The 24,026-nt window shown below is 34.6% G+C and overlaps 2 protein-coding genes and 1 long non-coding RNA gene across 4 annotated transcripts; 1 reads left to right on the forward strand and 2 right to left on the reverse strand.

Annotated features, from left to right (window-relative positions):
- Positions 1-106: 106 nt before the first annotated feature.
- LOC123663398 (E3 ubiquitin-protein ligase SINA-like 5) lies at positions 107-7,265 on the reverse strand. 2 transcript variants are annotated; one of them, XM_045598086.1, is made up of 4 exons: positions 6,925-7,265; positions 5,156-5,297; positions 1,874-2,085; positions 107-421 (listed from the first exon to the last, which is right to left on the reverse strand). In XM_045598086.1, exons 1-4 carry the CDS (start codon positions 7,120-7,122, stop codon positions 404-406), a joined length of 570 nt encoding a protein of 189 aa, XP_045454042.1. In that variant the 5' UTR covers positions 7,123-7,265; the 3' UTR covers positions 107-403. The 2 variants fall into 2 exon arrangements, with proteins under 2 accessions (XP_045454042.1, XP_045454041.1); XM_045598085.1 differs by lacking the exon at positions 107-421 and having other exon boundaries at positions 1,624-2,085.
- Positions 7,266-8,865: 1,600 nt separating this feature from the next.
- On the reverse strand, positions 8,866-9,385 carry LOC123663404. Its single transcript, XR_006744651.1, has 3 exons — positions 9,300-9,385; positions 9,045-9,182; positions 8,866-8,953 (listed from the first exon to the last, which is right to left on the reverse strand). It is a non-coding gene; the product is annotated as an uncharacterized LOC123663404 (long non-coding RNA).
- A 3,855-nt stretch (positions 9,386-13,240) lies between these two features.
- LOC123663400 (macrophage migration inhibitory factor-like) lies at positions 13,241-24,026 on the forward strand. The gene is made up of 3 exons (XM_045598089.1): positions 13,241-13,515; positions 14,177-14,349; positions 23,880-24,026. The coding sequence occupies exons 1-3, from the start codon at positions 13,408-13,410 to the stop codon at positions 23,956-23,958; spliced, it is 360 nt and encodes a 119-aa protein (XP_045454045.1). The 5' UTR covers positions 13,241-13,407; the 3' UTR covers positions 23,959-24,026.

A 24,026-nucleotide genomic window follows, 5' to 3' on the forward strand; every position in this document is an offset into this window, starting at 1 on the left:
TATCAGCAACCTGTGAAACTGTTTTTAAGGATTCGACGTAACGACACGTCAAGCTCTAAAACTTATGTACTAAATACCTAAACCGACATCAAAGATAACTAACTTATCTATCAAAAATAGACCTTTAATTAAAAAGATTTATAGGTATTTCCATTTTTCGACCTAAAATAAAGATTCTAACGAATTATCATAAGAACTAAACGATAGCATAATAATGAATAAACATATATTTTTTATTTAGCATTTAAAATAATAAACTCTAGTCGAAGAACAGAATAAATGATGTATATGAACTTCATCACAAACTCATGTTTTAAGGCCCAGCGCGCATGGGTGAATTTGTCAGTGACGAAAAAAAAAAAAAAACGTTTTGTCATATCGCCTTATAAAAGGTAAAGTGCGTTCACTGCAACCTCCAATCCTTAAAAAAATCATTTATAATGATCAAAATCAATTTGTCTTCAATTCTTTGTCAAATATCTAGGAGCTGTTAAGACGTAAATGAAAATATAAAAATATTGGGTGCACACCTGTTGTGTGACCATAATCTACAATCAAAACGTATATTTTAAATACGTTTGAATAAGTAAAGACAATCTAATCAAATCAGAAATTTTCTATGATTTTATATATCAAATACATATTTTCTACATTCTTAATGAGCTTAGCTTGCTGCTCATTTGAGTTTAATAATCAGTGTTTTCTTTCCACTTAGAAAATTTTATGTGGGGTAAATTGAAAATTAATCCGCATGTTGAGAACAAATAGGATCGACGAAGTGTCGTCTTCTAAGCATATAAGCGAGATCCAGAAGGATAAAATTCGTAAACCATTAACTAATATTTGACTTTACAAATCCAAGAATGAATTGAACCAGAAACCACTGGTTTCAATGAAAATACTTTCGTCACCACTTTATCACAATAAATGTAGTGACAATATAATGAATTCATTTGGATAATTGGTTCTTAACAACACCAAAGAATGGACGATTGACCCGTGAACGGTTGTCTAAGATACATAATTATCTATTGACTATATAATAGACGATAAGATAGCTTCGTCAGGAAGCAGACAAAACCAGTCACAATGACAAAATGTACAAACTCATGCGCAATATGCTTAAACAAAACAAAACCAAACTAGCCAATATCTAGATGTTTAATATTTTCTGTCCCATAATTACTTTAAATTGGCTTTTTAATGGGCCTGTTTCATCAGTTGCGGATAACGCTATGGATGATGATACAAATCGACTGTTACAGTGGGAGGTAGAATAGGTCACTAACACCTGTTTCTACTCAATTAATAAACTACAATTTTAAGTTTAATATATGCGTATAGAAATATGTCACAAATATAGTAGAATTCGATTTCGATGGTTAAAAAGAATAACAAATCAAAAACTAAGCTGTCGGATACTATCAAATAGCGATATCCAAAACTGGTGAATTAGGCCGTAGCTATTCAATAACTATTCACAAAATGATACTTATCTTTGAGTTAGTATGAACTGATTATTGGCATTATTTAATTGAAACCGAAAATAATGCCAAGTTAAATTTATGCTTGCAATGTCTAAAAAATAATTATTATTATTATTAATGTACGAAAACTTTAGAATAGTTAACAAGCGCTATATTCAGTTCTTTTTGTTATCAATTTTCTTTTTTAAGAAGAATTTATAATTCAACAAACTATTATTAACAAATGTTTGAACATATTGTAAAGAAACGACAGCACATTGAGCTCTGTTAAATATTAAATTAACCGATTCAGTATGTGAGTAACAATTATCAAAATATGTTAACTTTCTTTGTGGTTCCCTTTTGTTGTACACATGCAACTCATATGTCCATTTTGAGGCACTCACTTTTGTGCCAAAGAGTTGAGCAGTCATATATAAAAGTTTTTCAGCTCCGTCAACTTTAATGTGAATTAAAAAGTTGTAATTGCCAATTTTAACAAAGTAGGTCAACTTCTGGCTTATATTAATATTTAGAAGAGACATTTCTTTGTCTACGTCAGCCACGCAGTGTTGTGGGTGGACGTCATTGAAGTGAATTGATAACTGATTAATTTTTCCTGAAAAAAAAAATTAAAATAATTATATCATAAAAAGTAATATTTTATATACTATACATTATCTATAATATAAAAATGAGTCGCTGAATGTGTTGCTAAGCGCAAAACTCGAGAACGGTTGGACCGATTTCGCTAATTCTTTTTTTTTAAATATTCCTTGAAGTACGAGGATGGTTCCTACGGAGAGAAAAATTAAAAAAAAAAAATTTAAATTTCCTGAAAAAGTCTAAAAACAACACTTTTCTATACTCCCATACAAAAGATTTGTGATAATACTTAAAAGTCACTGTTAGGCGATACGAAGTTCGCCGGGTCAGCTAGTATACTATAAAACAAAGTCGCTTCTGCTGTCTAACTGTCCCTATGTATGCTTAGATCTTTAAAACTACGAAACTGATTTTGGTGTGTTTTTTTTAAATAGATAGAGTGATTCAAGAGGAAGATTTATATGCATAATACATGCTTAATATCATAGAGAAACACTGATAATTTTAGAGGTTTCTAATGAGATGTCGTAAATAAACACATTTTTTTTGCGCTTACATTGCAAACGCTGGCTCAACCCTACGAGGTAGATCAAAATAATATGCTACAGTATTGTACGACTTAAAAAGACCAACAAAAAAGTTCGCGATGGTATATGTCTTTCTCTTAGGGATAACCCACAATAACCATTAATTATGCTTTACTTTTTACGAAAAATAATGGCTTATTTAACGAAGCGACTTTAAGCAATTCAGCATTAATCCTCATTCAATTAAGTATCTCAAATACACTGTGCATTTAATATAGATCAATATGGCCCTTTACAGCATGTATTTTAAATGAATATTTTTTGAAGATATAGATTTAAAATGCAGGAACACAGCGGTTGCGGCGGTACCGCCCGGGGGGCCGGCGGCGCGTGTCTAAATTAATAATAATCAAAATAATAGCGCGTCGAAGGCCCAGCTTCGCCCGTGGTGGGCGAAGCTGGGCCTTCGACGCGCTATTACCGACCGACTTTGTCCTGAGGCAAGGTGCGATCTCGCTAGGAGACATCCTTAGGACGAACGGAAATCCCGAGCCCTCCCAAAGGCTTTACTTTTTTCTTCACGGCTGGGTCTCAGTACCCGGCCACGCCACCCGGTGACGCTGTCAAGGTCTACAACAGCAGGGCCAAGGTCTACAAGGGCCAACAGCACTATACACTCAGAAAAAAAAAACGCGCTTCATCCTATAGAACTTTATGATTAGCAGCGATCGCTCGCGTTTATCTGAGCTTTCTAGCGAGGACAATAACATAAAAACGTGCTTTTCAGCGCGACAACATAATCAACAATATATATATTGTAGCATATATTTTTAATAGCACGTAGTTTCGTTCCTGCTGATGTATAATAGCACAGTTATGCATTAGCGTTGCTATTTACTTTTTTTTTCTAGGCGACTGATTTAATTTTTGGAATACCCTCGTATTGTATTACGTCGCGGTTCACCTTAGGGGGTAGTAGTGTCGCGTCGCGCTGGGTTTGCTGTATATAAGCCTCAGGGCGTGGGTGTGCGGTCTCTTTGTTGGATTCTCTCGCCGACTTAAGATCTGGGTGCAATTTATTGTGGGTGAGTCATTGTAGTTCCATATGGTTTAGGCTTTGCATTGGTGTAAATTGATTTTGTGAGTTTTTGAAATTTGTTATAATGTCCTGGCTGTGTAATTTTTGTATTGACTTCTTGTTTGCTTATTGCTGTGTTATGGTAGGGTGTGCTTTGTCTCTGGTGGGCCGTTTCCTTTGTCAACCCGGAGATAGTGGAGGGTTGGTTTCGGAAAGGCTCACCGTTTTGGTGTGTCCTTCCAGGGTCCTTGGTGTGGCGTTTGCGGCGGCGCTTGTGGATGGAGAGTGACCTCGTGGCGTCCTTCTGAAGGTCCGAGGACTCCACATTCCGAGTTCTCTCACAACCCGAATCACACACAACCCGAATTCTCTTCAACCCGGCTTACATTAAACTGCTTCTGGAAGCGGGGCTACCGACGGCGAGACGACTGTTAAGTTAGGTTTTTTTTTTGTTAGCCAATTCTCCAGTCAATTGTCCAGGAATTAGGCAAATTACGTACTTTATTTATTTAATTCTCCCCAGAGTAACTTTAGATTATATTCAAAATAAATTGTTAAACTTGTTATTTTTTTTTTATTTCTCTTCATCCATAATTAATTAAGATTCTGTAGGATTTGTTTTTTACTCTCTCTCGTGTAGTCGCGTGTTAGGAATTGTGGGTGACTCTCTAACCCAACATACAATTTGTTAACACGTAGAAATATATATATATATATATATATATATATATATATATATCCACCCAGTTAAAAGTTCTGAAGTAACATACATAAAAAAACAGTCGAATTGAGAACCTCCTCCTTTTTTTTGAAAGTCGGTTAAAAAGAGGATAATTATATTAAGCTTGTGTGTTAAAGACATGGTAGTGCGTGTAATGTGTTTTTTTTTTCAGATTTCATGTATTTTTACAATAATTAAAAAAATATATTAGCATTCTGTACTCTTTCTCTATAAAAAACTATAAGTGTGCGAAATTTCATATTCCTCCGTCCGCGCAATTTTTGGTTAAAAGGGATACAAGGTTTTTTGGATCGATACCTTTACCTTAAAAATTCCTTTACCGTTCATAACCTCAAAGCATTACCATTACCAAGAAACACGACGCCTCCGTGAAACAAGAAGTACATAGCTCTGAAAAGAGCTGTTTTAATGTTGACACAAGATTGTTAGCTCTATTAAGGTCGATTGTTGAAAATATTGTCTTCCCAGCGAGTTGATATGTGAAGTCCTTGACGCGTGGTAGGGGATATCGATCGGCCTTAGTGATAGCGTTTAGGCGTCGATAATCACTACAGACGCGTGTCTCCGTTCTTCTTAGGCGCGACACGAGGAGGTGACGCCCATGGACAGAGCTGGGGCGTCATAAACCTTGTTCCATCATGTTTTGAAACTCTTTCTTGACTTGTTCGTAGCGATGCGGTAGGTAGCCACAAATATATAGATTATTAGTATTTATTAAGTTTAAGCATTAACTTACCTTTCCAGGTGCAGTTTTGGTACAACGACGAAAGAGGACATTTTATATCGTTAAATGGACATTCTTTTAGGTGATTTCCCATTTCGTTTATGGGGAAAGATAGACTGCAACCATCTTTTGCATTATGACACTTAGTACGCTCCTGAAAAAAGATGTTATTTAGCTTTAATCTTCGGGAAAATTGCGAAACCTCCAGTCGGACTCGAAATTTTTAATAAAATATTTCTTGCTGATCCCTAACCGCAATAAAATTATCATCATTACATGGTATAAAAAGTCCCTTCTGGCTCTGTATGCTTAGATCTTTAAAATTACGCAACGGATTTTGATGCGGTTTTCTTTAGTAAATAGAGTGGTTCCAGAGGAAGGTTTATACTTTATATGTATAGTAGAGGAAAACTGTTAATTTTAGAGGTTTCTAATGTGATGCCGTAAATAAACACATTATTTGCGCTTACATTATATTTATTTTATATTTAGTATCAGCATTACACCCGTGCGGAGCCGTGGCTGGTCGCTAGTAAATAAAAAAAACTCACGACACGTTGGCGCAATTTTCACAGCACTGGTTTGTGTCTGTTGGGCTGGCGGTTGCGGGTTCGATGCCCGCACATGACAAACATTTGTATTGGTTATACAGATGTTTGCCGTTGTCTGGGTGTTTGTGTAGTCTTTGTGAATCCCCCCCACCGTGCCTCGGAGAGCACGGTAAGCCGTTGGTCCCGGTTGTTATCATGTACACCTGATCTGATCGTTACTCATATTAGGGAATATGTCCGCCAACCCGCATTGAAGCAGCGTGGTGGATTAATCTCTAATCCTTTTCCTAAATGGGGAAAGAGGCCTATTACAAGCAGTGAGATATCAAAGGCTTATGTGAAGTGAAAACTGACTAGCGAATGTTATAAATATAGGCTATATATAATTTTATATTAGGATTTTACGTTTTTTTTAAGTCAGTGGTGAGAACCTCGGATTTATAAGTGCGAATTTTTTAATCTGTCCATAAGTTTCAAGATATTCATTTACGAATCAATTATTTGATGCAACCTAGATTTACCTAAAAATATACATTAAATATATACTTTCTATACAGAGGGAATTTAGTTAGGTATTTTGACTGAATGATGAATTTTTTAATCTCATTATGTGTCTTTAACCGTATTTATAATAAAACTAGAATAGGTCCAAACGAGTGCTTTATAATATTATTAAAGTTTATATGGTGGAAACTGCAATCTATATAAACAGACACACACACTTCAGCCCATCACAGTCCACAGCTGGACATAGGCCTCCACAAGTTTGCGCCAAAAATACGTGAACTTCGACCACGCCAAACCTTACGAAACCGATTTTTATGAAATTTTGTGTGCATATTGGGTAGGTCTGAGAATTGGCTAACATCTATTTTTCATACCCCTAAGTTGTAAAGGGGGGAGGGGATGTGAGGAATATTAACATATAAGGCAAAACAACGCTTGCGGGGTCAGCTAGTTGTATATAAAATTAAAAATGACTACATAGCTATAACGCTATAAAAAAATAAAGTTGTAAAAATTAATTAAAAAAAGAAATAAATAAATAAACACAATACTTTTTACGAATAATGAAGTTGGAGTTATTGTATATAAAATTAGACTTATATTTATTATTATGTAACTTATTATTAAGAAGTGTATTGATTAGTACTGATGATAGTTTTATATTGTTATCAATATTATTAAATAAATAATATGGTTGTCAGAGTAAAATAATTATTAGCTTACAGTATTGTTGCTTTGTTTGACAATTATATCAGCTATAGTTGCTTCTAATGTGATATTCCTTATGTCCGTAATTGTTTTAGAACACGAGCCACACACTTTATTCATAAATCTGCATCCACTGCATGAACTATGCCCATTTTCACATTGGAATATTTGTAAACCAAATTCACCTTTACATGTCACACATTCAACTCGCATTAATGCTGTTTTCTTTAGGGCATTCTGTTTTCTACTGAATAAAAAATTTATACATGTAAAAAATACGAAATCTATTTATATTTCAAAGTTAATGATTACTAAATTAATAGTACTTAATCACACTATGGTCCGAAATTGAGGACTGTAGGCAAGCCAAGTTGGCGCTGCCAGAAATTGATGCCAAATTGGCAAGAATTCTAATAAATCTGGACAGAGGCCAACTGAGACAAATAACTGCGGCACTGACTGGACACGGTCCGTATAACAAACACCTATTTAATATGGGCATTACCGACAGTCCCCAGTGCAGAGCTTGCATGGGAACAGAAGAAACGGCTACGCATGTACTTCTTTACTGTCCAGGTGTAGCGGCTTACCGGGCACAACATCTTGCATCCTGAAGACACTTCCGGTGATCTTCAAGAAGCCAAAAAAGCTTCTAAAGTTTCTGGAGGAGCTTGGGTGGCAAGAGTGAATCGAATCACTCCCACGCACGCAAAATAGGCGCAGTCGTCGAGTTGCGGAAACCAGCCCGTGTTAACCATACCATACCATACCATAGTACTTAATTTTTATTTCAAAATAATATAATATGCAATGAGCATTAAATTTGTTTTATGGTACCACAATTACCAATTTTTTCTTTTAATATCAAATTTGCCTACTTAATAAATTAAATAAGGAATAATTATAGAGTATGGTTTTACCTGTTTTTAGGAATAGCTCCTTTATTTGTATTATTTCCTTCATTATTATTATTAGGTGGAATATCAACGTGTGTGGGTGGGGTACTAACGTTAGACAAAGTTGGAGGTGCAGAGGGAATTTCTTGAAAAGGTCTCACCGTTGCAGGTGGTATTGTAGAAGTTTTAGGAGCAGTTGACCTGAAAATATAGAACTAATTCTTTGTTTTTTTTTTTTTTTGTGACAATTACAATAAATAAATAATGATTATAAACTTGTTACAATAATGATTAATTAAGTAGATACATATTCCCCAAATTAACAAAGATTCTAATTTAAAAAAAAAAGAAAAACTAATTTTTATTGTTTATTATGATTGTTATTTTATGTATTTATATTGATGAATACTGTACCCAATTATGTCATGACTGAATTAAGTAGTGATAAAAATATATCGCTTTTTTATTGTAAGGGATTTTTATTTACATGAAATTATTATTTACAAAATGTTCAGGCATAATCTGGGGGTCTTCTCTCGAAATAAACTCTTTCCTATTAAAAGTATTCTACCACTATGTATGCCATGTAGCACACATTTGTTATTATTTTTTTGCAACTTTTTTAATTTTGTTAATTTTTTTTTCTTACTTATAGAACCAATAGACTTTTTATTCCACAACTTGTTTTAGATCTATCTCACAGTACCCACCCATAGTACAAAATGTTTAAGCATGTAAAATCTATATACATGTACATTTAAATTTTATCATAATTATACTTACTGATAAACACCGTTTGAAGTACTTGGTTGGTTATTGTTTGAATTTGTGTCTATTTGAACACTATTTCTATTAACCACATATTGTAAATTTGGATACAGTGTGGTACTTGTTGAAGATGCAGTATTTGATGAAGAAGCAGTTGGTTGGTGGGTATTATTTCTATTTGAGCTAAAAGAAAAGTAACTATATGGCGTAATGGTTCTTTGTTTATAAAAAAAAGTTAATAAAATATTCCAAACCTGTTCTGACGATTTATAGATTCTTGAATTGCTTTTTGTGTCTGTATAAATTCTTCATATTTGGCTTCATACATTCTTCTCTGTTGTTCCAGTGCTCGTTGCAACGACAACTGATTTTGATAATTACTACAATTTCAAAGAACATACATTTAACAAAATCAATTAAAAAATATGACAATATATATAAACATATAAGTAATCACATAGATAAACATACGTATTACTCGTGGAAGGCTTTGAATTATCTGCTCCCATTTTACTCAAGTTTTGAGTACCTAATAATAACTTTGTTCGATGCGTGGATGTCTGATATTGGTCTGATAAAGACAAATAAGTATTTTCTCGTCTACGTCGTCTGTGAATGATTTAATGACTATAAATATTAATACTCTACTAAACTATTTCACTATTAATACATTTATTCGCAATAAAAGAGTTCGAACTGAGAAGTCGCAAACAAAGAAGACATTACCACTACGTTTTAGTCGCAAAGAAAACTGAGCTGTTACGAAAAATGTTTTGTTTTTATACGTATGTTTATGCTATGTTTTATATATGAAAAAGGTGGGAATAACTGAGCAAAGACAACAGCTATTTTTTTAAATATTTTTTTAAGCTGGCAAGAAATTATAAATAAGAAAGTAGTCGTAAGTCTATATTATATAGTAGTTATAGCCATCTCTTTTTATCCTACGCGTAAGCGTATCTGCGTATTGTAATGATTAATATTAGTAACCTGTTACGTTATTGAGCAATTCTCAAAATAATGCTGAATGATCGTTGTATTGCTGTCCCATAAATTGACTTAATTTTTTTAAATGGTAGAATAATATTATGTTCAAGATAATAATTAAATAAATAAAATCACTGATTTACTGTTTACATTCCTGCTTTCATTCTTATGACAAATTGATAATTTATGAAAAAAAACAAAAAAAGATAAACTATTGTGTGTGCAAATGTATGGAGAGTGATGTGTCCCATTTAGCAGTGTATGACTTTCTATTAGTTTTTTTTTTAATATTATGGGCTAACATTTAATTTTATGATGCTATTTTACGCTGTTACTATCAATTTATCACTCGAATATACATTTTTGCGAAAAACATTGCATATTTTAAAAATAAATATATTTTATAACACGTCTTTAAAAAGTTCCTTTTGTATTTTCTTATTTTGTTACGTGGTTTATGGAAAATATTTAAAAACAAGTTAGTAGATTATGATTTTCTGTGCACCGGCAACATTTGCGAAGAACGAAAATCTAAAATTAGCATTGCCTCCACTTTTCGAATTTATTTGAAAATATCGTTTCATTGTGTGGTGCGCGCCGGATTCAAAATTTTCTTCTTGTTTTGTAACTGTATTAACAAGGGTAAGTTTATAATTTTTAATGTTTATAGTGTTAAGAATTGATAATTGTTTAATACATTTTTGATATCTTATCACCTACAGTCGATTTTATCAGATTTTATTGTAGAAATAGATGAAATAAAACTTCTGGTCTATGTTCGTTACTTCCTCTTTGGTTACTTTTGTTTGATTATGTATAAGAAGAATATGAAGTAACAAAATAGGAAAACGTAAGGCAGAGTCTACATTGCATTGTTACCCAACTATAGCACAATATAAGGGAGGGTTATTTTTGACTTTATGTCTATAAGTATTTAGTTCTTTTCTCGGGTTCGAGGTTCTCAGTTTGACCTGTATGTTTGTATGTATGTACGTTGTGTATGGATGGGGTTTTCACCATTGAGTAGCACATTTATTCAAAGTATAAGCTTTTGTCCGATTTCCAATGATTTTTTTGTGTTTAAGTGGGTCGTAGATGGCTTAGATTAACAATTAGACCCAGTAAGTAGGTGGCACTTCAATCGGGTTCTAGGGTTAAATTCTACGATTTTTTGTTGTGGTTCTGAGTGTGGTTTCCTGAATTCCCCTAATAATCCTGATTCCTGATAATAAAATCCTGATTCCTGATAATAATTTCATAATTATTACTAAGTAAATAATAATTAAGTTTATTTGATATCCCATTTGTGATTTAGATATACTAACCTATAAGGATTTTTGATTTATTTACTTTAGAATAAGTATAATTAATTTTTACGTGAAATGTGTTTGATAGTACAGTATTCAACATATACATATATTTAAAATACTATGCTCGAACAAAATTTGTGATTTCTAAAATAGCTAATTAACGTCATTCTCAATCTTAAGTTCGAATTATGTTAAATAAAAACATTGTTTTGAATTGTGTATTGTATATACTCAGCCTTATAAGTTCTTGTTGTGTTACCAATGTTCCTACTTTGTTATTGTCCTGATAGAGATGACCGATTCTTCTATTAATATTTAAAATTTAACAATTTTTTATAATAATTAAGAGTGTTACAGCATAGATTGTTGATTTATTTTGTAATTTTAATTAAAAAATGACTGAGATTCTGCCTGTGAACTTAATAATTTAAAATGTTTTCCAAGCACGTGTTCCAAAGGTAACGAAATGGACAAAATGTGGTCTATTTCTTCTAAAGTATTGATCTTATAATTAAAGTTTTCCGTTCTCTGTCTGTGTTTTCATTTAAAATATTTAAAATTTATTAAAAAGGTTTGCAAACTTTTACGTGTTTTCATTTTTAACGAATTTTATTCGGTAACGTAATAAGAACATTTTTAGACCATTGTCTTAAAAACTTATATTTTTTCCAAGAAATATTAAATAAATAAGGTAGTTTTATAAAAAATAGTCAAATTTGATTATTTCTTTATTAATTGGAAACATTAATAAGTAGGATACTGTCATTTTGTTTTTTAAAGTCATAATAAAAATTATTCAGCATTATTTTGAGAATTGCTCTATTAGGTAAAACGCTTATGCGCCGGTCATGTGTCAAGTTTTTGATAAAACTGCGTACGTAAAAAAACTGCGTACGTAAAATAATCGTTACATTCGTATCGGCGAAACTACGTACATGGTTATTAGTAGACTTGCGCAAAACAGTGCTTCAAAATGTAATGTAATATTACATTACATTTCGTACTGAGTAATATGGCATCACACCATCACACCGAACATTACCCGAAATGTGTACTGTTCGGCGTGAGATATTTCTTATGAAATGCTTTATATCACGTAATTGTCATCACACCAAACATTGAATGAGATTTTGTACTTATAGTATGTTTAAGTATACGGTGTTCGGTGTACTACGTAGCAGACCAAACATACAGTCACTTTAGCATAAAAATAGCAAATAAGAGGTGGAAACTGGCTAAAAATTCATAATATTTGTTTTTTTTTTTGTTTTCTAAAAGTTTGTTCTAAAATTAGCTTTGATTTGTAAAAAAAGTTGGTTTCCCTTCATACTTAAGTAAACCCCAAGGAAAATTGGGATATTTATTCCAGGCTTAAAAAATTAATACTAGCCGTGATCCGCGATTTTACCCGTTTAGTTTCGGTCCCTATGTGATTATTGATCCTTCTCGGATGTCCCATTGATCACTATACCAAATTTCATCAAAATCAGAAAACGTAAAAGGTAGATAGAGTTACTTTCGCATCCCTTCTAATATTATAAATGTGAGTGTGTTTGTTTGTTCGTCCTTCTTTCACGTCAAAACGGCTGAACCGAATTTGTCAAATTTTGGTATACAGATAAAACAGACCTTGGAGAGCCTTAGGCTACTTTTTATCCCGGAATCATCACAGGAACGGGAACTACGCGAGTGAAACCGCAGGACGCAGCTAGTTTATAATATAAGTTAGGAATAAACTAATGACCATGAATACTGGCGTATTTAAAAATCAACTTTATACCTATACATACAATGATTACTTTTTTTATGTCAATACTTCATTTATAATTTTATTTTCACAAGCAACGTAAACAAACAAAACATTTTAATAAATGCAAAAGCAGAAATTTGAACTCGAATTTTAGCGGCACTCAAGTGCGTAACGCATTATTAAAAAGTATTACGTACAATGTTGTGCTATAATATGCCTTAGAATTCTTAAATACGATTCATATTTCACTTAAAAAAATGACGGAAACTCGCCACGGCTCAGTAGCTCGCTCTCACTCATACTAACGAAAATAATGTAGAGCTAGAGAGTGAGAGTATGACTGGTTGCAAAAGTGCGCTGCGCATCACCGTGTCTCACTCAGTAAGTGAAGTTAGACAGAGCAAATAGATAAGAAATCCGACATTCCGACCGAACAGAGCGCGTAATGTCAAGTGTGATGTGTAATACTTCATTTCAGTCGCGTAATGTGTGATGCCATATTTCATGTTCGGGTGATATCACGCGTAATGTATCAATTGCATTACTTACACATGTCAAGTTATTAGCTTCGTAACTAGTTACTGAAACCGATTACGTTAAATAACGCCCAACGCTATAAGTCTTATATACTCTTTGCTATAAGTCAGCTATCCAAAGAGTAAAACAGAGTAAAATAACTTGTTATATACAGCTATCAGAGTTTGGTCAATTATCAAATTATCAATCGAGTTATATTTTGAGAATCACGTTAGTTAAGCTCGTAATTTGATTCCGGAAAAATAAAAAAATGCCACATTTTAGAATTGAAACGAATGTACCAAAGTCAAAAGTTCCTGAAGATTTTGTTACTAAAGCCGTGCCGATACTCGCAAAATCGCTTGGAAAACCTGAACAGGTAAATTAATAACTTTTGTATTTAGTAAAATCAAACATAATTTTAATGAACAGAAAACTTACTGTTAGATCAAATCTTAAAATTAAATCTAAATATCTCTTATAATAATGATTTTTAAGCGTATATTATTTTAATGTAACCCGAAGATATAGTTATATCTCATTTTATCAGTTATTTTTAACCATTTGTTTTACAAAGTTGCTAGTGTAGAAAGAATTTTAATTATTAGGATTGATTTTATAAGGGCAGTAGTTATTAAGCCAAAATAATTTTAGTTAAAAATAAAACATAAATAATGGTGCCTAATAAAATATATCTATATAAATAAAAATGAAAACTCGAGAATGGCTCGACCAATTCGGCAATTTAATTTTTTTGTATGTTCCCTGAGACCCACGTTTATATATAAAAATAATATAATTCATTTACTACTTCAAGTTTTAATTGTAGTATTTTCTTTACTTATACTTCTTTAAGTCTGATTGTATAGTACATTCTATAGGAGTTCAACATCATCTTGTCAAGCTGTGTATAGTATTTGTATTATGTAGATAATTTACATGGATATAACATTATAATTTTTATGAGTAACTGATATTCAATTTTTTTTTTCTACAAATAGATTCAGTTTTTTCATAAAAATTATATTTTCTATTTACAGTACTGTGTTGTATCTGTAATTCCTGATGTACTGATGAGTTTTGGAGGTACAACAGCACCTTGCGCCATTGCTAATTTGATGTCTATTGGAGCACTTGGTGTTGAACAAAACAAGAAGCATGCTAAAGTACTTTTTGAACTGATAGAAAAGGAATTGGGTGTACCTCAAGACAGGTATTTTTTTTTTTTAATTTTTTGATGAGAATCTCGTGCTGGAGTCGAGTTATACAGGATGTTTAAAGACAATCAGATTATAACAAATAGCTGTATATATTTATAGCCCTTATGTACAAATAAAATTTGTCAAGAATTCAGAACCAATCCATTGACACAGCACAGCAGATAGTGCTGATCTCATTATTAAATTGTTCTTTATTACCAATACTCCATTGTTATACAAAAGTATATTTTAGGTGATCTATGTGGTTTCATCTTTGTTGGTTTTAGATTTTTGTTACATTAATTAACATTTTTAATTATTTCTCTATTAATCTCTAGAAATATGTTGGTAAGTCGCACACTCTAATGAGCATGTTCTTTAGCCTATTTTATTTAAAAAGTATTAATAAATTATGCACATAATCTTCAGCAACATATTTTTATAATTAACATACATTAAAAAAATAATTGTGTTTGCTCGCAAACGAAAAAAAAAACCGACTTCAATTACATCGACAAGTAATACAACGTAGATCAACGAAAAAATAGTCAAGCAACTACGCGTTATCAAAGATTACTCAAAAAGTAGTGATCAGATCCCGATAAAATTTATATGTGACCACATGATAAACATCAGCTTTCGATTAAATTAAAAATTATCAAAATCGGTATACCCAGTAAAAAGTTATTACGGATTTTCGAGAGTTTCCCTAGATTTCTCTGGGATCCCATCATCAGATCCTGGTTTCCTTATCACAGTATCAAACTAGGGATATCCCCTTTCCAACAAAAAAGAATTATCAAAATCGGTACATCCAGTAGAAAGTTATGCGGTTATAATACAACGTAGGTCGACGAAAAAAGCGTCAAGTAAAAACGCATTATTAGATATAACTCGAAAAGTAGTTGTTAGATCTCAAATAAATTTAAATGGGACCAATTGGCACACACTTCCTTTCGATTAAAACAAAATTTGTCGAAATCGGTCTACCCGGTCAAAAGTTCTGATGTAACATACATAAAAAAAAAAAAAAAAAAAAAAAAAAAAAAAAAAAAAAAAAAAAAAAAAAAAAATACAGTCGAATTGATAACCTCCTCCTTTTTTGGAAGTCGGTTAAAAAAAACTTAATGAAGTCAATTTCTATGTTATCACCGTGAAGGTAATGATCGTAACACATTACATTAGCTTATTGTGTAACTTTATAACTTAACGTGATACAAGTTTAATGTGTTAATTACACAAGAAAGAGTATTATGATTTTATGTTGTAAAGAATTTTGATAATAACATGGTGGATGATGTAATAGACTGATTAAATCCTCTGTATGCAAATCATCATCATCATCATCATTCCAGCCTATTGCAGTCCACTGCTGGACATAGGCCTCCACAAGTTCGCGCCAAAAATGCGTGAACTCATTTGTGTTGCTCATAGTCACCACGTTGGGCAGGTGGGTTGGTGACCGCAGGTGTATGCAAATGACAATGTCAATATTATGAAAAATATTTAGGAAATAGGTACCCACTAACTAAAAGATCTTAAAAGAGCAATCAAAGCCAAAATAATTATTTTTAGAATTTTTGACCTGACTGTTTCTGTATGTTTTTTCTGGCATCACACAAAATCTTCTGCAAGACATTTTAATTAATAGAAATGGGAATTAGAAGTCTTTAATCAACCATTTTAGTAAAAATTGGAACAAAATTATTTGTACACAAATACATAAATCAAATATGCAATGAAAACTATATTATGATCATTGGTACATAATAGTGTAACAATTTTATGTTCATTTAAATATGTATACATTTAATTTTAATAATTTTATACCTTAAATTTAATTTAGCTTTAAAAATTATTTCATAAAGAAAAGATAATCCTTTCAATGCTCTTTCTATGTGATATTGATTTTTGGAACATTTATATAATGTAAATGTGGTACAGTTGAATTATTTACTATAGGTTATTGCCTTATTATATATAATTCTTCTGTACATGTGGATGTCACCTAACTTCTCCAATATGGCTGGACTGATTTAGTTGAAATTTAATGGGTTCATGGATGATTTGAAAATGCAATTGGAACCGATAGATGGCGCTGCTTTCAATTTGTCAGCAATTTTTTTTAGCTGTTATTCTCAGCAGTACAACTTCTGCCGGGTCTCCTAATATTATATTTTTAGGAACCAGATGTGGAATCGAAATAAAAAATACAGTAACAATTACTTACAAACTTTTATACTTATATCAGGAGTCTAAACCAAATGTGTTACAAAAATAAAATAAAGCTAACGTTTAAATAACTTTAACGAATACTACTCGATTACAGAATTAGGCAGGTTAACTCTCCAAACGGACAAGGGTTTCCTACACGAAACACGTTCACAGTTCACGAAGTGCGTCTCGAACTGAAACGCGCACAGCGCACGCGCGTCATCCCTCCTACGGTGACCTTTCTTCACTATTCTTCTAACACGGCCTCTCCTGACTGGAGGACGTCCTCGTGCTCCTGTGTCTCCTGATGTTGGGCGCCCACCGAGCAGGAGGGCACAGGCTCCGTAGTAGGCTCGCGAGACGCATTGTTGCTCCGAGCAGCTTGCTCAGGCGTGGACTCCATATCGTCATCATGGTCTGCACCTGAGAACATAAAACATATCGGATCGGAATATCAGCAATTACCAAGAACACATTGATCCGTAGTTGATCACAAATACAAATACAAATACCAGAGAGGAAGCACGACGTTAGCTATCTCTGACTGCAAGAAACATAGGCACGACGTTAGCTTATTTCTTACATCAGCTCACCTACATGGCATAGGCACGACGTTAGCATACCATGAGGCTCGCACGAATGGCAGAGGCGCGACGTTAGCGTACCATTTTAAATTAGCCACATGGCATAGGCACGACGTTAGCGTACCATGAGGCTCGTACGAATGGCAGAGGCGCGACGTTAGCGTACCACTTTAAAATCAACCACATGGCATAGGCACGACGTTAGCGTACCATGAGGTCTTCATTACTGTGTGACAGTAACGAGACGTTAGATTGTCGACACTAGTACCACATAAACTCACCCTCGAAGAAGGCAGCACACGTATCAGGAGTCCACTCCCTTCGCCATGGCACCATAAATTCTGCCGCGGCCTGAGTCGCCTTTCCGTACGAGCCTGCCAGCAGTTGCAGCTCGTAGCGACCGTGAGGCAGCGCCTTGATTACACGGTATGGCCCACGCATGCCCGAGTCTAGCTTGCCAGTTGCTTGTGCCCGCTTAATCACAAAAACAAATGAATTAACTTCGAATAGTCGAGGGGGTCTACGGTCAGCATTTACAGTTGAATCTTGTTGATATTGATTCATTTCTAGTCGTTCAGACGCCCTTTGCCTATGCATCTCTCTTAGTGTTTGACGATTGGGATGAGAGTTCTCTAAAGCAATGTCTCGAACAAGATGACGAATGAGTGGCGTAGCCGCTTCGATGCCCACCAATAAGTTCAATGGCGATAATCTGGTGGTTTTTTGTTTCGTTATGTTTAAAATCAACTGCAGTCGCCACATAACATCTGACCACTCGTTCTGTCGGTGGTTGCATTCTATGCGAACCATGTTAAGTACGGTCCGGCAGTAACGTTCAACTTGTCCGTTGGAGTGATGCATTTCAGGGGTAATTAAATGCACCTCAACACCTAATTCTGTTACAAGTTTTGTAAATTCTGAACTTAAAAACATACGACCACGATCTGCTACAATCAATTTTGGAGTACCAAATAAAGAAATAACATTTGTAAAAATTCTTTTTAATTCTACAGCATCTTGACCAAACATAGGGTACAAGAGACAATATTTGGAAAATGCATCGATTACAATTAACATATATCTATAACCATTAGACTGGGGTAAAGGTCCTAATGTATCTACATGTACAATGTCAAAAGGAACACCTGGTTTTTCCCATGAATGTATAGGCTGATGGGGAGCCCTAGGGAACTTTTTATGAGTTAAACAAATTAGACAATGATTTACATATTTTTGAACAAATGACTTAAGGGAAGGAAACCAAAAATGTTTTCTGATAAGTTCCAGCGTTTTATCAACCCCCAGGTGATCGTGCTCATCATGAAAGATTCTAAGCAGACTGAGTCTATGACCTTTAGGCACAAAACAAGAGTCTAGAGTCTTCTCCTACAGGAGTGTACCTGTAGTAAAGAAGATCATTCTTGTGAACGTAGTGACTAGAATCTAGACGCCCGTCCGTCAGTTTTTGAAGTAGCTGCTGGGTCTCTTCATCAGCAGCCTGCGCTATTTGAGCCCAGTTTTGCTGTTTGCGTGCTTCGCAAACATTTATCGGATTGCGGCTCAAATAGTCGGCGTGCGACATGGAGGTGCCCTTGCGGTATTCTAGGGTAAAATCAAAGTCCTGCAAATATATCCACCATCTTGCTACGCGCGGTAGCAAGTCTTTTTTTTGTTGCGTGGCTTTTAATGCGTTACAGTCAGTGACAACAGTAAAGTGAACGCCAACCAGATAGTGTCTGTAATGTTGCAAGGCTTTAACGACAGCTAAGGTCTCGAGCTCATAGGAATGGTACCTTGGCTCAGCACCCTGAGTCCGTTTACTGAAATAGGCGACTGCTCGTTTATACACCTTATCATGAACCTGAAGAAGCACTGCACCATAACCAATAGAACTAGCGTCCGTGTGAACTTCGATAGGCAAAACGGGATCGTAGATTGCTAAGACAGGTTCGCTTGTAAGTTGCGAGATAATATCTTGCCGTGCTTCTTCTTGTTCACTACCCCAGATAAAAGGAACGCCGTTCTTTGTAAGTTTAGTAATGGAAGCAGTTTTAGTAGCAAATCCAGCGATATAGCGACGGAAATAGCTCGCTAGTCCCAAAAATTGACGAACTTGCTTAACAGTCTTTGGGATGGGAGCCTCGACTAAAGCTTGGACCTTCTGTTCGCTCGGCTGTACCTGACCCTGACTGATAGTCCGTCCCAAGTATTCTATTTTAGTGGACAAAAAAGAGCATTTCTTTAGGTTAATAGAAAAACCAGAATCAGTCAAAGTTTGAAGAACCTTGCGAAGAGTCAACAAGCCCTTATCAATTGTATTGCTCAGTATAAGTACATCATCGATATACACCAGAACCTCACCAGAATCTAGGTATGGGCGAAGAGTTCTCGACATTATCCGCTGGTAAACAACAGGTGCATTTGCCAAACCATAGGGCATCTTCAAATATTCATAGTGCCCCTCTGGTGTGACAAAACCTGTGAGTGGTATTGAGGCATTATCCACAGGTATCTGGTGAAATCCTGTGGCCATATCGAGACTGGTAAAGAATTTATGTTTACCTAATCGATCAATATGATCGTCGATCAACGGTAAAGGGAAGCGATCCTTAACTGTAATTTCGTTAAGTTTACGATAGTCGACACACATGCGGTCGGACCCATCCTTCTTTTTTACTAATAGGATAGGACTCGCATATTCCGATTCAGAGTCTCTTATGATATTCTTTTCAAGAAGATCTTTAATTATTTCCCGTACTTTTATAATTTCAGGATAAGAAAGCCTGTAGGGCCTGTAATTAACAGGCACAGCACTATTTAATTTAATTGACATGCTGCCGGTGTTAACTGTGGACATAGCCGTCCCAGAGATAAAAAAGTTCGAAAATGTCTTAATTAGGTCTAACAGGTTACTTAAATTTTGATCAGTTAAAGATGTCTTAATCGGAATTTGCGTAGTAGGCATGGTACACATAACATCATGTGTAGAACGAAGCTTATAAGTAAGGTATTGCTGGTCACGAGTACGTACATAAGTAACACCTTCGCGGTTTAATACATCGGTACCAACAATAATTGGAGTATTCATAAGTTCAGGGGACACCGCATGTAAGTCCACCTCTAAAGTTATTTCGTTAAACTCTATGGCCAAAGTGACAAAATAAGTGGACTCAATTTCATTTCCGCCTATACCTCTTAAAACTCTGAAAGCTGGCTTACGCGCACATTTGAAATGTCTCAGCAACGATGAAGAAATCAAGGATATACTTGAACCGCTATCTATAAGAATATCGACAGGAATTCCCTGTATGACTGCTACTACTATATCTTTGTGTTTATTATGGCGGTTTTCCTGGCAGAAGTTAACATTATTCGTGTTACGAGAATCAGATTTAAGTCTTGCAAAACAAGTTTCAATTTTATGACCCGGTTTTTTGCAGAAAGTGCAAGGTGTGGATTTATTTAAACTCAGAGCAGAACTATCCTTCTTATTGTTTTCATCGTTGTTGATTTTATTAGAAACGGTTTTAGACTTCTTAAAACAATGAGACTGTGTATGACCACGTTGGCCACATACAAAACATTTACCTTCCTCAAATTTACGTCTACGAAAGTTTGCATCATGATTTAAGTTAGAAAAACGGCTATTACGAGTGCTGTCACTAGATTTCTTATTAATCGTTGAGGATTTGACATAAATAGAGAAGAATTCTACAAGCTCATTTGGCATTAACTTCGCATTGGTAGCCGAAGCACGAATTTGCGGATCCGTAATGCCCCGTGCTGTGTGGCTACGGCACTAAAGAATTTAGCCACCCCCTCTCTTCCCGTGGGTGTCGTAAAAGGCGACTAAGGGATAACAAGGTTCCACAACCATCTTGGAACTTAAGAAGCCGACCGATGGCGGGATAACCATCAAACTGCTGGCTTTGAAATACACAGGCCGAAGACGGGCAGCAGCGTCGTCGGTGCGACAAAGCCAGTACTGCGGTCACCAACCCGCCTGCCCAGCGTGGTGACTATGGGCAAAACACATGAGTTCACGTTATTTTTGACGTAAACTTGTGGAGGCCTATGTCCAGCAGTGGACTGTATAGGCTGTAATGATGATGATGAATGCCCCGTATAACTATCGCTGAAATTAGTTCATCACTCAACCCCCTAACTATGCGTAGCTTTAATAAGGACCGGCGAGCATAATCGGCATATGTCAGGTATTTATCAGAATCATTACTCATGACCTCGTATAAAATATTTGCAATATCCGGTTTCCTAGGGCACAACGGCTTAAATTCTTTCTTAAAATTGCTCCAACTACGATCGTTAGTTACCCATTCATTGAGCCAAGTCCTAGCATCCCCTTTAAGACAGTTACCGATGCGAGACAGACACTCATTATCGTTCCAATAGTTTGTACTCTTAGCACGATCAACTTCCTCACACCAGGCGTCTATATCGTGGATACTAGGATCGAAATTAGATATGTAATAAGATTGGTTAGATCTCACCGTTGTGTTGATTGAACGTATCGCATCGATTATACGATCGGTCCCGCTGACGTCATGGTCCGTAATTGCACTCACGGGACGCCCCGGCGAGGACGGCACAGCAGACTCTCGGCCTTCCACCGCCGAGTTCTGATACTCAGCTACAGGTGCGGTGACAGGTCGCAGCCGTGGTGGCGTTGGCGCAGACGCACTGGCTCTCGGCTCGTATGGCCGCGGCTGTGAGGAGCGGCGTTGCCCCTCCAGTGCAGTTAAACGACTGAAAATTTGTTGCATTTGTTCGATTAGCACGTTATTAGGGGATATATGTCGTTTTGAAGTGCGTCTAGAATGATACTTTCGGCGTCTAGAACCAGAATCACTGTCACTTGAGTGTATAGCACTGTGTACAGGACGCGAGTTACGGTTTCTAGAGCGACTTCTACTTTTACGATTTTGGTTTGACATTTTCTTTACTGTAACAGTAAATTACGAAAAATAAAAGTAAAATAAGTAGTAAAATATGTAAGAAGCTAAATAGCACAATAGAGTAATAACAAATTAGTTCTCAATTCACAAATTTATTTAAAATCTTCTAAAATTATATTAAAATCACTGTACGTACTACTAAAAATATTGAAACGTAAATATTGAAACTTACTCACCAGGGTTCTTAGTATTGTATACATTACCATACAACCAAGCAGATTTCAACCTACTTACGTAGCGGCAAGGAACATGAAAACAATTCACTGTTCGAACGCAACAAAAACAACTCGTTAAGTGTTTCGAATCATGTTTCGAATAGTCAAACTGCCATATCTCAGGAACTCAAAGCGGATTAGGTTACGTGAAGTGTCGTATCCCACTTCTGATTTTAGGAACCAGATGTGGAATCGAAATAAAAAATACAGTAACAATTACTTACAAACTTTTATACTTATATCAGGAGTCTAAACCAAATGTGTTACAAAAATAAAATAAAGCTAACGTTTAAATAACTTTAACGAATACTACTCGATTACAGAATTAGGCAGGTTAACTCTCCAAACGGACAAGGGTTTCCTACACGAAACACGTTCACAGTTCACGAAGTGCGTCTCGAACTGAAACGCGCACAGCGCACGCGCGTCATCCCTCCTACGGTGACCTTTCTTCACTATTCTTCTAACAATATAATATCTAGTTATTCAATTTAATCTTATTCTTTATCTATTTTGGATCATATCTATTATCTAACATTATGTGAAGTATTAAAAAACTATATTTTATATAATTTGAATATTACCAACTGAACCAGCCACATGTTGCTGTGGCTCAGTAATTATAATAGATTGAACTATATTATAAGCATGAAAATACCCATTGAAATGTACACACAACATTTCTAAAGTATATGTGAATTCTATGTTCAAATGTGCCCCATTTCTTTATTCGCGAATTCAAATTTTTTAATTATACTACTTAATCACATAATCTAAGTTACTATGCAGCATTTTATCCTGTTAATTTGAATTTGAAAATTAATAAAAGATATATAAGATCCGCGAGAAAAGTGACGGACACGGACCTTATTTTTTCTGCGGATATCCGCGGATACGGATACAGATACGGATATTTCGGAACATCACTAATATTAAGAGTGATTGATTATTGACTTATTTTTTTATGTTTTTGCACCATAAGTCTATTACTAGACAATTAAACACCAGACTGTAACCCATAGGAGCAAAACAATAAAATTTTAAATACCGGTGAAACCATGTAGGTCATCTAATATATTATTACATACAACGTAGGTCATCTAATAAGTAAAAATGAAAAAAAATTGCAATAACTAATTATTTATCGTTGTGTCCATTTGTTATAAGTATTATTTGAGGGTTAGCAGGAAAGTGGACATAAGGTACCAATCAAACCACTAATTGCAAATTCATGTGACGTTTCGATCCTTTATTGGACCATCATCAGGCATCTACAAAATACAAACATTGAAGAAAGTTGTACAACTAATTAATCCATACAACAACAAAACAAAGAGAACCAAACCATCAGTACCTTTACATGTAGTAGTCAATAGACATCTCCTTATTAAAGTTCTTTCATTATGTAAGATTCCAAATCCAAATACATTATATATTATTTTTAAGTTATGTTTTAAGCTGTATTCTATGAATTTTGAAAATTTATAATAACTTATAATGACGACAAATAATATTCTTTGAATAAAATAACTAATTATATGAATTTTATCTGTTACAGAATGTACATATCATTTCAAGATGAACCTACTGGAAATGTTGGCTTCAAGGGAACGACTTTCCATGCGATATTCGGCTAAACTTTTATTTGTTATTCATCCCTGTAAACGAAATCTAATTATATAGATTTGATTATTTTGTAATTTTA

This window comes from Melitaea cinxia, chromosome 20 (assembly GCF_905220565.1).
Source record: "Melitaea cinxia chromosome 20, ilMelCinx1.1, whole genome shotgun sequence".
Lineage (NCBI taxonomy): Eukaryota > Metazoa > Arthropoda > Insecta > Lepidoptera > Nymphalidae > Melitaea > Melitaea cinxia.